This window comes from Oncorhynchus kisutch, unplaced genomic scaffold (assembly GCF_002021735.2).
Source record: "Oncorhynchus kisutch isolate 150728-3 unplaced genomic scaffold, Okis_V2 scaffold1024, whole genome shotgun sequence".
NCBI lineage: Eukaryota > Metazoa > Chordata > Actinopteri > Salmoniformes > Salmonidae > Oncorhynchus > Oncorhynchus kisutch.
Genome location: NW_022262969.1, coordinates 56,414 through 72,682, shown reverse-complemented (window position 1 = coordinate 72,682; position 16,269 = coordinate 56,414). Strand labels below are relative to the sequence as shown.

Here is a 16,269-nt window from a genome sequence, read left to right as displayed (position 1 = left end):
TCTCACAAGGGGTCTGAGGATCTCATCTCGGTACCTAATGGCAGTCAGGCTACCTCTGGCGAGCACATGGAGGGCTGAGCGTCCCCTCAAAGAAATGCCACCCCACACCATGACTGACCCACCGCCAAACCGGTCATGCTGGAGGATGTTGCAGGCAGCAGAACGTTCTCCAGGGCGTCTCCAGATTCTGTCACGTCTGTCACATGTGCTCAGTGTGAACCTGCTTTCATCTGTGAAGAGCACAGGGTGCCAGTGGCGAATTTGCCAATCTTGGTGTTCTCTGGCAAATGCCAAACGTCCTGCACGGTGTTGGGCTGTAAGCACAACCCCCACCTGTGGACGTCGGGCCCTCATACCACCCTCATGGAGTCTGTTTCTGACCGTTTGAGCAGACACATGCACATTTGTGGCCTGCTGGAGGTCATTTTGCAGGGCTCTGGCAGTGCTCCTCCTGCTCCTCCTTGCACAAAGGTGGAGGTAGCGGTCCTGCTGCTGGGTTGTTGCCCTCCTTCGGCCTCCTCCACGTCTCCTGATGTACAGGCCTGTCTCCTGGTAGCGCCTCCATGCTCTGGACACTACGCTGACAGACACAGCAAACCTTCTTGCCACAGCTCACATTGATGTGCCATCCTGAGCCACTTGTGTGGGTTGTAGACTCCGTCTCGTGTTACCACTAGAGTGAAAGCACCGCCAGCATTCAAAAGTGACCAAAACATCAGCCAGGAAGCATAGGAACTGAGAAGTGGTCTGTGGTCACCACCTGCAGAACCACTCCTTTATTGGGGGTGTCTTGCTAATTGCCTATAATTTCCACCTGTTGTCTATTCCATTTGCACAACAGCATGTGAAATTTATTGTCAATCAGTGTTGCTTCCTAAGTGGACAGTTTGATTTCACAGAAGTGTGATTGACTTGTAGTTACATTGTGTTGTTTAAGTGTTCCCTATATTTTTTTATGTTATATATAGTTATATTTAACACCTCGTCTGAAACTGCTCTGTCCAGGTATTAAACCAGACTGGTGCACATTAAGAATAGAATGAGACATTTAAAAAAGTTATTAGCTGAAAGTTACTCAGGGATTCTAAAACTTTGAAAAGGCGTGATGCCCCAGGACTACCTGACATGATGACTCCTTGCTGTCCCCAGTCCACCTGGCCATGCTGCTGTTCCAGTTTCAACTGACCTGAGCCCTAGGACCATGCCCCAGGACTACCTGACATGATGACTCCTTGCTGTCCCCAGTCCACCTGGCCATGCTGCTGCTCCAGTTTCAACTTCCACCTGACTGTGCTGCTGCTCCAGTTTCAACTGTTCTGCCTTATTATTATTCGACCATGCTGGTCATTTATGAACATTTGAACATCTTGGCCATGTTCTGTTATAATCTCCACCCGGCACAGCCAGAAGAGGACTGGCCACCCCACATAGCCTGGTTCCTCTCTAGGTTTCTTCCTAGGTTTTGGCCTTTCTAGGGAGTTTTTACTAGCCACCGTGCTTCTACACCTGCATTGCTTGCTGTTTGGGGTTTTAGGCTGGGTTTCTGTACAGCACTTTGAGATATCAGCTGATGGACGAAGGGCTATATAAATAAATTTGATTTGATTTGATCATTTGGAAATTGAACGTTAGTTATCTCAGTCAGAAGGATGTCCTTTATGTAAGGGGAGGACATGTGCCGCTTTCCAGATCTTAGAGACAACACCAGAGACAATGTCAAGTTAAACATATATAGTGGGGCAAAAAAGTATTTAGTCAGCCACCAATTGTGCAAGTTCTCCCACTTAAAAAGATGAGAGAGGCCTGTAATTTTCATCATAGGTACAATTCAACTATGACAGACAAAATTATTTAAATAATTCTCCAGAAAATCACATTGTAGGATTTTAATTAATTTATATGCAAATTATGGTGGAAAATAAGTATTTTAGTATGACTAAATACTTTTTTGCCCCACTGTAAGTTAATGACTCTGTAATAAGTGGGGCAGAAGGCTGCAGTTTGAAGTGAATCAAGTGAATCAGCTCCTATGGTTTTATACTGCAGTTAGAAGGAATCAAGTGATTCCACTCCTATGGTTTTATACTGCAGTTAGAAGGAATCAAGTGATTCAGCTCCTATGGTTTTATACTGCAGTTAGAAGGAATCAAGTGATTCAGCTCCTATGGTTTTATACTGCAGTTAGAAGGAATCAAGTGATTCCGTTCCTATGGTTTTATACTGCAGTTAGAAGGAATCAAGTGATTCAGCTCCTATGGTTTTATACTGCAGTTAGAAGGAATCAAGTGATTCAGCTCCTATGGTTTTATACTGCAGTTAGAAGGAATCAAGTGAATCAGCTCCTATGGTTTTATACTGCAGTTAGAAGGAATCAAGTGATTCAGCTCCTATGGTTTTATACTGCAGTTAGAAGGAATCAAGTGATTCAGCTCCTATGGTTTTATACTGCAGTTAGAAGGAATCAAGTGATTCAGCTCCTATGGTTTTATACTGCAGTTAGAAGGAATCAAGTGATTCAGCTCCTATGGTTTTATACTGCAGTTAGAAGGAATCAAGTGATTCCGCTCCTATGGTTTTATACTGCAGTTAGAAGGAATCAAGTGATTCAGCTCCTATGGTTTTATACTGCAGTTAGAAGGAATCAAGTGATTCCGCTCCTATGGTTTTATACTGCAGTTAGAAGGAATCAAGTGATTCAGCTCCTATGGTTTTATACTGCAGTTAGAAGGAATCAAGTGATTCAGCTCCTATGGTTTTATACTGCAGTTAGAAGGAATCAAGTGATTCCGCTCCTATGGTTTTATACTGCAGTTAGAAGGAATCAAGTGATTCAGCTCCTATGGTTTTATACTGCAGTTAGAAGGAATCAAGTGAATCAGCTCCTATGGTTTTATACTGCAGTTAGAAGGAATCAAGTGATTCAGCTCCTATGGTTTTATACTGCAGTTAGAAGGAATCAAGTGAATCAGCTCCTATGGTTTTATACTGCAGTTAGAAGGAATCAAGTGATTCAGCTCCTATGGTTTTATACTGCAGTTAGAAGGAATCAAGTGAATCAGCTCCTATGGTTTTATACTGCAGTTAGAAGGAATCAAGTGATTCAGCTCCTATGGTTTTATACTGCAGTTAGAAGGAATCAAGTGATTCAGCTCCTATGGTTTTATACTGCAGTTAGAAGGAATCAAGTGATTCAGCTCCTATGGTTTTATACTGCAGTTAGAAGGAATCAAGTGATTCAGCTCCTATGGTTTTATACTGCAGTTAGAAGGAATCAAGTGATTCAGCTCCTATGGTTTTATACTGCAGTTAGAAGGAATCAAGTGATTCCGCTCCTATGGTTTTATACTGCAGTTGGAAAGTGAATCAGCTCCTATGGTTAAATTGAGATCAGAGGTCTATTTTTCTTACAAAACTCACTGCAAATGTGGACCAGTGGACTAGATTAACTGCAAAGAAGACAACTGGGCCAGATTAACTGTAAAGATGACAACTGGACTAGATTAACTGTAAAGACGACAACTGGACCAGATTAACTGTAAAGACGACACCTGGACCAGATTAACTGTAAAGAAGACAACTGGACTAGATTAACTTTAAGGAAGACAACTGGACCAGATTAACTGTATAGAAGACAACTGGACTAGATTAACTGTAAATAAGACAACTGGACCAGATTAACTGTAAAGGAGACAACTGGACTAGATTAACTGTAAAGAAGACAACTGGGCCAGATTAACTGTAAGGAAGACAACTGGACCAGATTAACTGTAAAGAAGACAACTGGACCAGATTAATTGTAAAGAAGACAACTGGACCAGATTAACTGTATAGAAGACAACTGGACTAGAATAATTGTAAAGAAGACAACTATACCAGATTATCTGTAAAGAAGACAACTGGACTAGATTTACTGTAAAAAAGATAACTGGACTAGATTAACTGTAAAGAAGACAACTGGGCCAGATTATCTGTAAAGAAGACAACTGGACTAGATTAACTGTAAAGAAGACAACTGGACTAGATTAACTGTAAAGAAGACAACTGGACTAGATTAACTGTAAAGAAGACAACTGGACTAGATTAACTGTAAAGAAGACAACTGGACCAGATTAACTGTAAAGAAGACAACTGGACCAGATTAACTGTAAAGAAGACAAGTGGACCAGATTAACTGTAAAGAAGACAACTGGACCAGATTAACTGTAAAGAAGACAAGTGGACCAGATTAACTGTAAAGAAGACAAATGGACCAGATTAACTGTAAAGAAGACAACTGGACCAGATTAACTGTAAAGAAGACAACGTGGACCAGATTAACTGTAAAGAAGACAACTGGACCAGATTAACTGTAAAGAAGACAACTGGACCAGATTAACTGTAAAGAAGACAACTGGACTAGATTAACTGTAAAGAAGACAACTGGACTAGATTAACTGTAAAGAAGACAACTGGAACAGATTAACTGTAAAGAAGACAACTGGACCAGATTAACTGTAAAGAAGACAACTGGACCAGATTAACTGTAAAGAAGACAAGTGGACCAGATTAACTGTAAAGAAGACAACTGGACCAGATTAACTGTAAAGAAGACAAGACAACTGGACCAGATTAACTGTAAAGAAGACAACTGGACCAGATTAACTGTAAAGAAGACAACTGGACCAGATTAACTGTAAAGAAGACAACTGGACCAGATTGACTGTAAAGAAGACAACTGGACCAGATTAACTGTAAAGAAGACAACTGGACCAGATTAACTGTAAAGAAGACAACTGGACCAGATTAACTGTAAAGAAGACAACTGGACCAGATTAACTGTAAAGAAGACAACTGGACCAGATTAACTGTAAAGAAGACAACACCATGTTATATTTTTTGAAATGGCTTTATTTATCTAGTTAACCACTATAAATACACCAAGCTGAAAAATAACCAGGAGCTAAACCGATCCCAGGTCTAAACAGGGACACCAGGAGCATAGAAAACCAGTCCCAGGTCTAAACAGGGACACCAGGAGCATAGAAAACAAGTCCCAGGTCTAAACAGGGACACCAGGAGCATAGAAAACCAGTCCCAGGTCTAAACAGGGACACCAGGAGCATAGAAAACCGATCCCAGGTCTAAACAGGGACACCAGGAGCATAGAAAACCAGTCCCAGGTCTAAACAGGGACAGCGGAGCATAGAAAACCAGTCCCAGGTCTAAACAGGGACAGCGGAGCATAGAAAACCAGTCCCAGGTCTAAACAGGGACAGTGGAGCACAGTTTGGCAATAAGGCACACTAAGAACAGTTTACAGTGTTATTATTAAGAATGTCCCAGGTCTAAACAGGGACAGCGGAGCACTAAGAACAGTTTACAGTGTTATTATTAAGAATGTCCCAGGTCTAAACAGGGACAGCGGAGCACTAAGAACAGTTTACAGTGTTATTATTAAGAATGTCCCAGGTCTAAACAGGGACAGCGGAGCACTAAGAACAGTTTACAGTGTTATTATTAAGAATGTCCCAGGTCTAAACAGGGACAGCGGAGCATAGAAAACCAGTCCCAGGTCTAAACAGGGACAGTGGAGCATAGAAAACCGATCCCAGGTCTAAACAGGGACAGCGCAGCACAGTTTGGCAATAAGGCACACTAAGAACAGTTTACAGTGTTATTATTAAGAATGTTATTTCTTTAACGAGGCGTGTTGTTGTTCTGTTGGAGATGGAGACGACACGCCAGGTGTTCAAACCTACAGGTGGGGGGCAGGGAGTGTCTGAGGGGGGGGGGGTGAGGGAGTGGAGGGTGTGAGGGAGGAGGGGGGGTGAGGGAGGGTGTGTGTGAGGGAGTGTGTGAGGGAGGAGGGGGGGTGAGGGAGGGTGTGTGTGAGGGAGTGGAGGGAGGAGGGGGGGTGAGGGAGGGTGTGTGTGAGGGAGTGGAGTGTCTGAGGGGGGGGGGTGGAGGGTGTGAGGGAGGAGGGGGGGTGAGGGAGGGGGTGTGTGAGGGAGGGGGGGGGGTGTTTGATGGGGGTGTGAGGGAGGGGGGGGGGTGAGGGAGGAGGGGGGGTGAGGGAGGGAGGGGGGTCGGTAGAGGTCAGTTTCACTCAGCTCTGTTCATTCTGAATGGATCCATAGACCTCCACACAAAAACAGCCTGATATCTCTGTCCTCCCACTAAACACAACACCCAACATAAAAACAACTAATTCTACATGACATTGTTAACATAAAACACCAAATTACACATTTAAAATGTTCAAACTAATTGGACAGGTTTTTAAAATGTATTTTAGTTTGATCTCTAAACTCTATTTAAAGGAAAGATGTTTCCTCTTGGAATATATTATAACATTTCTTCTGACGTCATAAACAACATAATGAATATATTAAATATATCCTGACTTCTTGTCATCATAAAACAACGCAATAAAAGTTACTCGTCGGTATTTAATGAAATTCCAGTTTTTCTTGAGAGAGAGAAACCCTTTACAGGCCAGTCAGAGAGAGAAAGAGAGAGGCTCTTTACAGGCCAGACAGAGAGAGAGAGAGAGAGAGAGGCTCTTTACAGGCCAGACAGAGAGAGAAAGAGAGAGGCTCTTTACAGGTCAGACAGAGCGAGAGAGAGAGAGAGGCTCTTTACAGGCCAGACAGAGAGAGAGAGAGAGAGAGGCTCTTTACAGGCCAGACAGAGAGAGAGAAACCCTTTACAGGCCAGAGAGAGAGAGAGAGAGAGAGGCTCTTTACAGGCCAGACAGAGAGAGAGAGAGAGAGGCTCTTTACAGGCCAGAGAGAGAGAGAGAGAGAGAGGCTCTTTACAGGCCAGACAGAGAGAGAGAGAGAGAGGCTCTTTACAGGCCAGACAGAGAGAGAGAGAGAGAGGCTCTTTACAGGCCAGAGAGAGAGAGAGAGAGAGAGGCTCTTTACAGGCCAGACAGAGAGAGAGAGAGAGAGGCCTTTACAGGCCAGACAGAGAGAGAGAGAGAGAGAGGCTCTTTACAGGCCAGACAGAGAGAGAGAGAGAGGCTCTTTACAGGCCAGACAGAGAGAGAGAGAGAGAGAGAGAGGCTCTTTACAGGCCAGACATAGAGACAGTTGGGCCTGATATTCCCAAAAATACTGTTGAATCCATTTACATCCCAACTGCTTATCTCCTTCAAGTTCACCAGCATCAACACAACTAACACCCCCACTACAAATAAAGACAAATACTACATTAACCCAAAAGACTTCAATAGAGACATGGACGGGCAAACTGCCTGTCATACAGGTGGGTGTGAATAGAGAGTGATACTAGGACGGCAACATGTAGTTTGAGGTTCTCTCTCTCTCTCTTCTTCTTCTCTCACAACAAACAAACATTTGTCAGCCTCGTGTAGCAGCTTTTTTTTATGTTGTTTTCACGTTGGATGTGGAGGCTGATGTGTGTTAGTTACTAGCAGGTCAGGTCAGCCTGAGTCACAGGGGAACTGTGAGGAGGAAGAGAGAACCTGTGTGTGTGTCTCTAAGGCTTAGTTCCAGATGTTTCCACGTTGGAGGCTGATGTGTGTTAGTTACTAGCAGGTCAGGTCAGCCTGACAGGAGTTACAGAGGAACACTGTGAGGAGGAAGAGAGAACCTGTGTCTGTCTCTAAGGCTTAGTTCCAGATGTTTCCACGTTGGAGGCTGATGTGTGTTAGTTACTAGCAGGTCAGGTCAGCCTGAGTCACAGGGGAACTGTGAGGAGGAAGAGAGAACCTGTGTGTGTGTCTCTAAGGCTTAGTTCCAGATGTTTCCACGTTGGAGGCTGATGTGTGTTAGTTACTAGCAGGTCAGGTCAGCCTGACAGGAGTTACAGAGGAACACTGTGAGGAGGAAGAGAGAACCTGTGTGTGTCTCTAAGGCTTAGTTCCAGTTGTTTCCACGTTGGAGGCTGATGTGTGTTAGTTACTAGCAGGTCAGGTCAGCCTGAGTCACAGGGGAACTGTGAGGAGGAAGAGAGAACATGTGTGTGTGTCTCTAAGGCTTAGTTCCAGTTGTTTCCACGTTGGAGGCTGATGTGTGTTAGTTACTAGCAGGTCAAGTCAGCCTGAGTTATAGCTACAGGGGAGCTGTGAGGAGGAAGAGAGAACCTGTGTGTGTCTCTAAGGCTTAGTTCCAGTTGGCAGGTTAGTTTCAATAGAATTATATTCCTCATCACAAAGCTGTTAAAAGAAGGGGTCTAGGGGCCCCAGGGCACTGAGTTCCAACTAAACTAACTAAATAATCTGGGTACATGTGGAATTGTTTGAAGATGGCCCAATCTGACTCGTTAGGACGCTACAGAAGTATTTGTGAGAAGACCAATTTTTCAGGGATGTTTCACCACGATCTCTTGACAAACACCGCTGTAGCTCTGTCACCTTCCACCTCAGATGAGGAAGGTCGATTCCACCTCAGATGAGGAAGGTCACCTTCCACCTCAGATGAGGAAGGTCGATTCCACCTCAGATGAGGAAGGTCACCTTCCACCTCAGATGAGGAAGGTCTATTCCAGGCTGACAGGCGGGCGTGGTGGATTGAGACACAGCCCATGAGGGTTGGTGTATTATGCTAATTAGATGTCAGCCTGGGCGTGGTGGATTGAGACACAGCCCATGAGGGTTGGTGTATTATGCTAATTAGATGTCAGCCTGGGCGTGGTGGATTGAGACACAGCCCACGAGGGTTTGTGTATTATGCTAATTAGATGTCAGCGTGGGCGTGGTGGATTGAGACACAGCCCATGAGGGTTGGTGTATTATGCTAATTAGATGTCAGCCTGGGCGTGGTGGATTGAGACACAGCCCATGAGGGTTGGTGTATTATGCTAATTAGATGTCAGCCTGGGCGTGGTGGATTGAGACACAGCCCATGAGGGTTTGTGTATTATGCTAATTAGATGTCAGCGTGGGCGTGGTGGATTGAGACACAGCCCATGAGGGTTGGTGTATTATGCTAATTAGATGTCAGCGTGGGCGTGGTGGATTGAGACACAGCCCATGAGGGTTGGTGTATTATGCTAATTAGATGTCAGCCTGGGCGTGGTGGATTGAGACACAGCCCATGAGGGTTGGTGTATTATGCTAATTAGATGTCAGCCTGGGCGTGGTGGATTGAGACACAGCCCATGAGGGTTGGTGTATTATGCTAATTAGATGTCAGCCTGGGCGTGGTGGATTGAGACACAGCCCATGAGGGTTGGTGTATTATGTATTAAAAAATACCTTCATATCTTTTACAGGGAAATCTGTTGCCTTTTAGAAATCAGCGAGAGAGAGAGAGAGAGAATACTAGGTTTGTGTTCGGGTTGGTATGAAACCCAAAGAGATCCAGGACCAGAGAGGTATCGGCAGGGATTCAATCTGATCGCGGCTTGTCGACGATGCTGCTGCCTAATTGGAAATTACCTCTAAACTTCAAGCGGTTTGGGATTAAATCCTGACCATAGTCTCTGTTCCAACGACCAGCTACCGCTGAGATTGAAGCAGTCTATTGGGCATGTAGTATTCTGTGAAATGCTAGTGTAGTGTACAGAGTAAAACATATTCAACAGGCACTGCAGTTGAGCTCAGAGATCATAAGATCGGCTAGTGGAAAGGCACAATAGTCGAACCCAGAGAGACACAGATCTCTAGTAGAAAGGCACTGCAGTAGAAAGGCTTTACAGTGGGTTGAAGCTCAGCGGAGTGTGATGCTGCTAGCTTAGCATAAAGCTAACAGGGTGTTTCGGTAAGCTTAGCATAAAGCTAACAGGGTGTTTCGGTAAGCTTAGCGCGTAGCATATGCTAGTTTAGCAGTTTGCTTAGCGTACGTAGCATATGCTAGTTTAGCAGTTAGCTTAGCGTACGTAGCATATGCTAGTTTAGCAGTTAGCTTAGCGTACGTAGCATATGCTAGTTTAGCAGTTAGCTTAGCGCACGTAGCATATGCTAGTTTAGCAGTTAGCTTAGCGTACGTAGCATATGCTAGTTTAGCAGTTAGCTTAGCGTACGTAGCATATGCTAGTTTAGCAGTTAGCTTAGCGTACGTAGCATATGCTAGTTTAGCAGTTAGCTTAGCGTATGTAGCATATGCTAGCGCTAGAGAGTGTTAAGGGCAGAGCAATACAAAATAATAAACGCCTTTGTCCATATTTGTTCACCATGTGAGAATCAAGCAATTACAAACAATTAGAATAAAGTACAGAACAACAACAACAACAACAACAACATGATAAAATAAAACAATTCAGTCTTAGTCTGCTGGAGGAGACAGTGAAGTGACAGGCCCAGGTTCCAGAACAGAAACATATCTAAAACACCCATAAAAAATACACGTTTTTAAATGATACCCAGTATTACAGTATCTGAAAACTAATAGATACCCCCAACAACAAGCAAACTCATCTATGAAGCTAACAGCATGAATGGATTAATGAAAACAACCTAAAATACAAACTCCTTTTAATAATAAATTCAGAAAATTAAAATAAAAGTCTTCAGTAGTTTCTGTAGTATTTTTTTTCTTCTCATTTTAGTTTATATTTTTGTTATATTTGTGTTGTTTTTAAACGTTAACTAAAGTTCGAAAAAACAAAGTAAAATGTTATCTTTCTTTTTCTATTTCAGAAAACAGAAACAACAGAAACATAAAACCTCTTCGGAAATACTTCAGTGTACCTTCAATGTTCTTGTTGCCCAGGCAACAGGGAGGAGAGGGTGGGGGGGGGGGGGGGGGGGGGGGGGGGGGGGTCAGTTGTCTGGGTGATGCAGTGATGTCATAGAAGGTGAGGGGTGGGTCCGTTGTCAGGGTGATGAAGTGATGTCATAGAAGGTGAGGGGGGGTTCGTTGTCAGGGTGATGCAGTGATGTCATAGAAGGTGAGGGGGGGGGGGTTCGTTGTCAGGGTGATGAAGTGATGTCATAGAAGGTGGGGGTGGGGTGATGTTGAGTGTAAAGCTAAAGGTGAGCACTTCAACCCATGACCAGACCACATCTCCTTCATTGGGTCTTATATGTTTTCTTCTACACAGTCTGCTATACATCAATGGTTCTGATGGAAGTGGATGATTAGAGACCCTGGGGATTCCTGGGATACCTACCAGGTCTGGACTAATGCTGTTTTTCTCCTCTACCTGGTCATTAATGGTACCCACCTGGTGTTCCAGGTCTAAATCAGGCCCTGATTAGAGGGTAACAATGACTGGTGTCCCAGGTCTAAATCAGGCCCTGATTAGAGGGGAACAATGACTGGTGTCCCAGGTCTAAATCAGGCCCTGATTAGAGGGGAACAATGACTGGTGTCTCAGGTCTAAATCAGGCCCTGATTAGAGGGGAATAACCCACCTGGTGTCTCAGGTCTAAATCAGGCCCTGATCAGAGGAGAACAATGACTGGTGTCCCAGGTCTAAATCAGGCCCTGATCAGAGGAGAACAATGACTGGTGACCCAGGTCTAAACCAGGCCCTGATTAGAGGGGAACAATGAAACAAAGCAGAGGAACTCTCCAGATTTGAATATGAGCGATATAGGCTCTATTCTATTCATAGAATATATTGTGTGAATGTTGTGTGAACGTTGGGGGAACGTCTGGTCCAGTATTCACTAGGACCAATGTGAACCTGTCAGTAGGACGTTGTTAAAACGTCGAAGGTTTGGCGCACGTCATAACGTAGCCTAGATGTTGGGCTGACGTTGAAGAACCGACGCAGAGTAGAGTTTGTGTTAAAGGGTCCATTTAGTTAGTTTTTTTGACATTGTAGACGTTGCTGTTGAAGAAATTGAGTTGACGTGTCGTTATTTGAACGGGGGGGGGAGGTGATATGTGGGGATGAGGTCTTCTGTAGGTCGTCTGTAGTTCCTGACACACAAGTTGTTTGAACGTTGAGTGGTGGTTGAACAGGCGTTGTGGACCAGACAGCTGGTAGCTGGTAGCTGTTGTCAGTAGGTCTGGTATCTGTTGTCAGTAGGTCTGGTAGCTGGTATCTGTTGTCAGTAGGTCTGGTAGATGTTGTCAGTAGGTCTGGTAGCTGTTGTCAGTAGGTCTGGTAGATGTTGTCAGTAGGTCTGGTAGCTGTTGTCAGTAGGTCTGGTAGATGTTGTCAGTAGGTCTGGTAGATGTTGTCAGTAGGTCTGGTAGCTGGTAGCTGTAGGTCTGGTAGATGTTGTCAGTAGGTCTGGTAGACGTCGTGGATGGGCACCTGAAATGCTGCGGCAGGGAAGGCCTGGGGCACGGCGTAACCCGCGTACCCTCCGTAGGCTGCAGCCGCCACGGCTGCGTTCTTCTGCAGGGCTGCCAGGGCAGCAGCGTTGTAGTTGGTGATGGGCATATAGCCTGCTCCGTACAGACCACTGGCCGTGGGGATACGCTGCATGTTGTGGGTCATGGTGTACACTGGTGTGATGGGACGACCCTGAGGGAGGGAGGGAGGGAGGGAGGGAGGGAGAGAGAGAGAGAGAGAGAGAGAGAGAGAGAGAGAGAGAGAGAGGGAGGGTTAGTGTGTCTCAAGGTGAGGAGACAGCAGGTATAACAGTCTGTGTGTGTACCTGGTAGGGTGGAGGGGAGGAGACAGCAGGTATAACTGTCTGTGTGTGTACCTGGTAGGGTGGAGGTGAGGAGACAGCAGGTATAACAGTCTGTGTGTGTACTTGGTAGGGTGGAGGGGAGGAGACAGCAGGTATAACAGTCTGTGTGTGTACCTGGTAGGGTGGAGGGGAGGAGACAGCAGGTATAACAGTCTGTGTGTGTACCTGGTAGGGTGGAGGGGAGGAGACAGCAGGTATAACAGTCTGTGTGTTCTGGGCTGTGTGTGTACCTGGTAGGGTGGAGGGGAGGAGACAGCAGGTATAACAGTCTGTGTGTTCTGGGCTGTGTGTGTACCTGGTAGGGTGGAGGGGAGGAGACAGCAGGTATAACAGTCTGTGTGTTCTGGGCTGTGTGTGTACCTGGTAGGGGTGGAGGGGAGGAGACAGCAGGTATAACAGTCTGTGTGTTCTGGGCTGTGTGTGTACCTGGTAGGGTGGAGGGGAGGAGACAGCAGGTATAACAGTCTGTGTGTTCTGGGCTGTGTGGTCGTGCTGCAGGGCCAGGGGGTTAATGAGGTGTTCCACAGAGTGATGCATCTTCCCTTCCTCCATCAGCTTGGCTCCCTGGAACACCGGGTTACTGGCCTCCTAGAGCCTGCAGGCCCACTGCACGCACACACACACACACACACACACCACACACACACACACACACACACACACACACACACACACACACACACACACACACGCACAACGCACACAGAGGCACAGTTTAACAGGACAAGAGACAGGAGAAGAGAGAGAGACAGAGAGGAGAGAAGAGAGAAGAGAGAGACAGAGAGAGAGAGACAGAGAGAGAGAGACAGAGAGAGAGAGAGGAGAGAGAGAGAGAGACAGAGAGAGAGAGAGACAGAGAGACAGGAGAGAGAGAGAGAGAAGAGAAGCAGGAGAGAGAGAGAGAGAGAGAGAGAGAGAGAGGAAGAAGAGAAGCAGGGAGAGAGAGAAGAGAGAGAGAGAGACACAGAGAGAGAGACAGAGAGAGAGAGAGAGAGAGAGAAGAGAGAGAGACAGAGAGAGAGAGACGACAGAGAGAACAGAGAGAGAGAAGAGAAGCAGGAGAGAGAGAAGAGAGAGAGAGAGAGACAGAGAGAGAGAGAGACAGAGAGAGCGAGAGAGAGAGAGAGAGAGAGAGAGAGAGAGAGAGAGAGAGAGAGGGAGAGAGAGAGAGAGAGAGAGACAGAGAGAGACAGAGAGAGAGAGAGACAGAGAGAGAGAGAGAGAGAGAGAGAGAGAGACAGAGAGAATGGAGTTACCCAAGTTAGTGTTCGCCTCTGTTGGTTGGGGTGTGATTCGGATTAAAATGGTGCTTAGCTCTTGATTAAACCCCCTTCACACACACACACGCTAATACACACACACACACACACGCTAATACACACACACACACACACACGCTAATACACACACACACGCACACACACACACACGCTAATACACACACGCACACACACACACACACGCTAATACACATGCCAACACAAAGTCACTCATTGTTTCAGATGGACAAAGTCCACTGTGTTTCTCTGATCCAGTTTATTCCAGAGACTGAGAGAAGGATTGTGGGGGATTGAGCGTCCAGATTAGGAGAATCAGATTATCGTTCCATACCGGAGATACACACCGAACAGAAACCGAAATAAACCAATGAGTGACGTTTAAATCAGAAGAGGTCAAAAGGGGGGGGGTCAGAGATGGTTGACCTCTGACCTCCTTGATCTGAAGTGTAATTTACAGTAAAGGAAAAACACAAGAGAGGTTTTTGTTTTTCTCTCCTGGTCTGAATAAGGGATAGTAGGACAGAGCAGGTAAAACAGAAGGATGAAATGGAAAGAGAGAGAGACAGAGAGAGACAGACAGCCTCTCTGAGAACAACGGCTTGCAGTTCAACTCCAAGAGAGGTTTTTGTTTTTCTCTCCTGGTCTGAATAAGGGATAGTAGGACAGAGCAGTTAAAACAGAAGGATGAAATGGAAAGAGAGAGAGAGACAGCCTCTCTGAGAACAACGGCTTGCAGTTCAACTCCAGTCCAGGAGAGGGGGCAGTAGTGTTTCTTAACCTCTTTTCCAGAAAGCTGCGGTCTGTCAACGGTGACCTGAGCTGCAGAAAAGGTCATCAGCTGATATTAAAGTATTATAGTGACAATCTATGACCCATCAATTCATCCTCAGGCTTCCTATATCTCATTTCCTGTCTGCTATTTCCTGCCTGCTGCTGCCCTCTGGGAACTGGAGTTGAGCAGTGGAAAGACGACAGTAGGGAGTTAGTTTAGACCAGTAGGGAGTTAGTTTAGACCAGGCCTGGTGTAGACCAGTAGGGAGTTAGTTTAGACCAGTAGGGAGTTAGTTTAGACCAGTAGGGAGTTAGTTTAGACCAGACCTGGTTTAGACCAGTAGGGAGTTAGTTTAGACCAGTAGGGAGTTAGTTTAGACCAGACCTGGTTTAGACCAGTAGGGAGTTAGTTTAGACCAGACCTGGTTTAGACCAGTAGGGAGTTAGTTTAGACCAGGCATGGTTTAGACCAGTAGGGAGTTAGTTTAGACCAGGCATGGTTTAGAGGTATCTTTCACTGACTTGAGCCAGGCTTGAGACAGGAAGGAGACAGGCTTGAGACAGGAAGGAGACAGGAAGGAGAAAACTGAAGGAAGCAGGCGGCGATATAGGGGACAGTTTAGGGGGACAACGGGGGGGTACGACGGGGGGTACGACAGGGGTGTGACTGACTTGTGCAAGGCTTGATACCCAACGGGTTGACTGAGGCAGTCAGCTCCATAGACGGTACCAGCTCGTAGGCCTTGTTGTCGGGGCCCTTGGCTTTGCCTTCATGGTACCGGCTGTAGATACCCCGCCCAGCAGAGTAACCACCCAGGTATGACCCCCGGGGGCCGGGGGCACGGCTACCTGCCGTCGCTCGGCCACGACCTCGCACAGCACCTGCTGGAGATGGGCCACAGTGGGAGGGGGGGGGGCTGTTTAGGGTTACGCTTCAATATATAGGGGAATGGGATATGTTTAGGGCACGTTCTGCTTAGCACAGGGCCCAGCGTCGTCAGGGTTTGACCGGGGGAGGCCATCAGTGTAAATAAGTTTTGTTTCATAGGTTTGACATCTTCACTATTATTCTACAATGTATAAAATAGTAAAAACTAAAGAAAAACCCTTGAATGAGTCGGTGTGTCCAAACTTTAAACTGGTACTGTATATATAGATAGATATTTTATAATATTCTGCCCCAGATATTACTACGAGCCCATCCTCCCCATTTAAAGTGCCACCAGCCTCCTGTGGCACTGAAGTTCGTTATTGCTATCCGTGATCCTTGGGACGTCACTACCTTAAACCCCTAACCTACCCTAGACTCCTACCCTAAACTCCTACCCTACCCTAAACCTCTACCATACCCTAAATCCCTACCCTACCCTAGACTCCTACCCTAAACTCCTACCCTACCCTAAACCTCTACCATACCCTAAACCCCTACCCTACCCTAAACCCCAACCCTACCCTAGACTCCTACCCTACCCTAAACCCCTACCATACCCTAAATCCCCACCCTACCCTAAAGCCCTACCCTACCTTAAACTCCTATCCTAAACCCCAACCCTAATACCTACCCTACCCTAAACCCCTACCATACCCTAAAACCATACCCTAAACCCCTACCCTAACCTAAACCCCCTACCCTACCATAAACTCCTATCCTAAACACCTACCCTAAACCCCTAGACT

General features: G+C 46.0%; 1 protein-coding gene and 1 long non-coding RNA gene across 2 annotated transcripts in view; both read right to left on the bottom strand.

Annotated features, from left to right (window-relative positions):
• Positions 1-6,992: 6,992 nt before the first annotated feature.
• LOC116364203 (uncharacterized) lies at positions 6,993-8,609 on the bottom strand. Its single transcript, XR_004207938.1, has 2 exons — positions 8,418-8,609; positions 6,993-8,366 (listed from the first exon to the last, which is right to left on the bottom strand). It is a non-coding gene; the product is annotated as an uncharacterized LOC116364203 (long non-coding RNA).
• A 566-nt stretch (positions 8,610-9,175) lies between these two features.
• LOC116364202 (RNA-binding protein 47-like) overlaps positions 9,176-16,269 on the bottom strand; it is a 34,251-nt gene continuing 27,157 nt past the window's right edge. The window contains 4 exon segments of the mRNA XM_031817443.1: positions 9,176-12,369; positions 12,968-13,115; positions 13,117-13,147; positions 15,265-15,477. Coding sequence (XP_031673303.1) covers positions 12,124-12,369; positions 12,968-13,115; positions 13,117-13,147; positions 15,265-15,477 — 638 coding nt within the window. The 3' untranslated portion in view covers positions 9,176-12,123.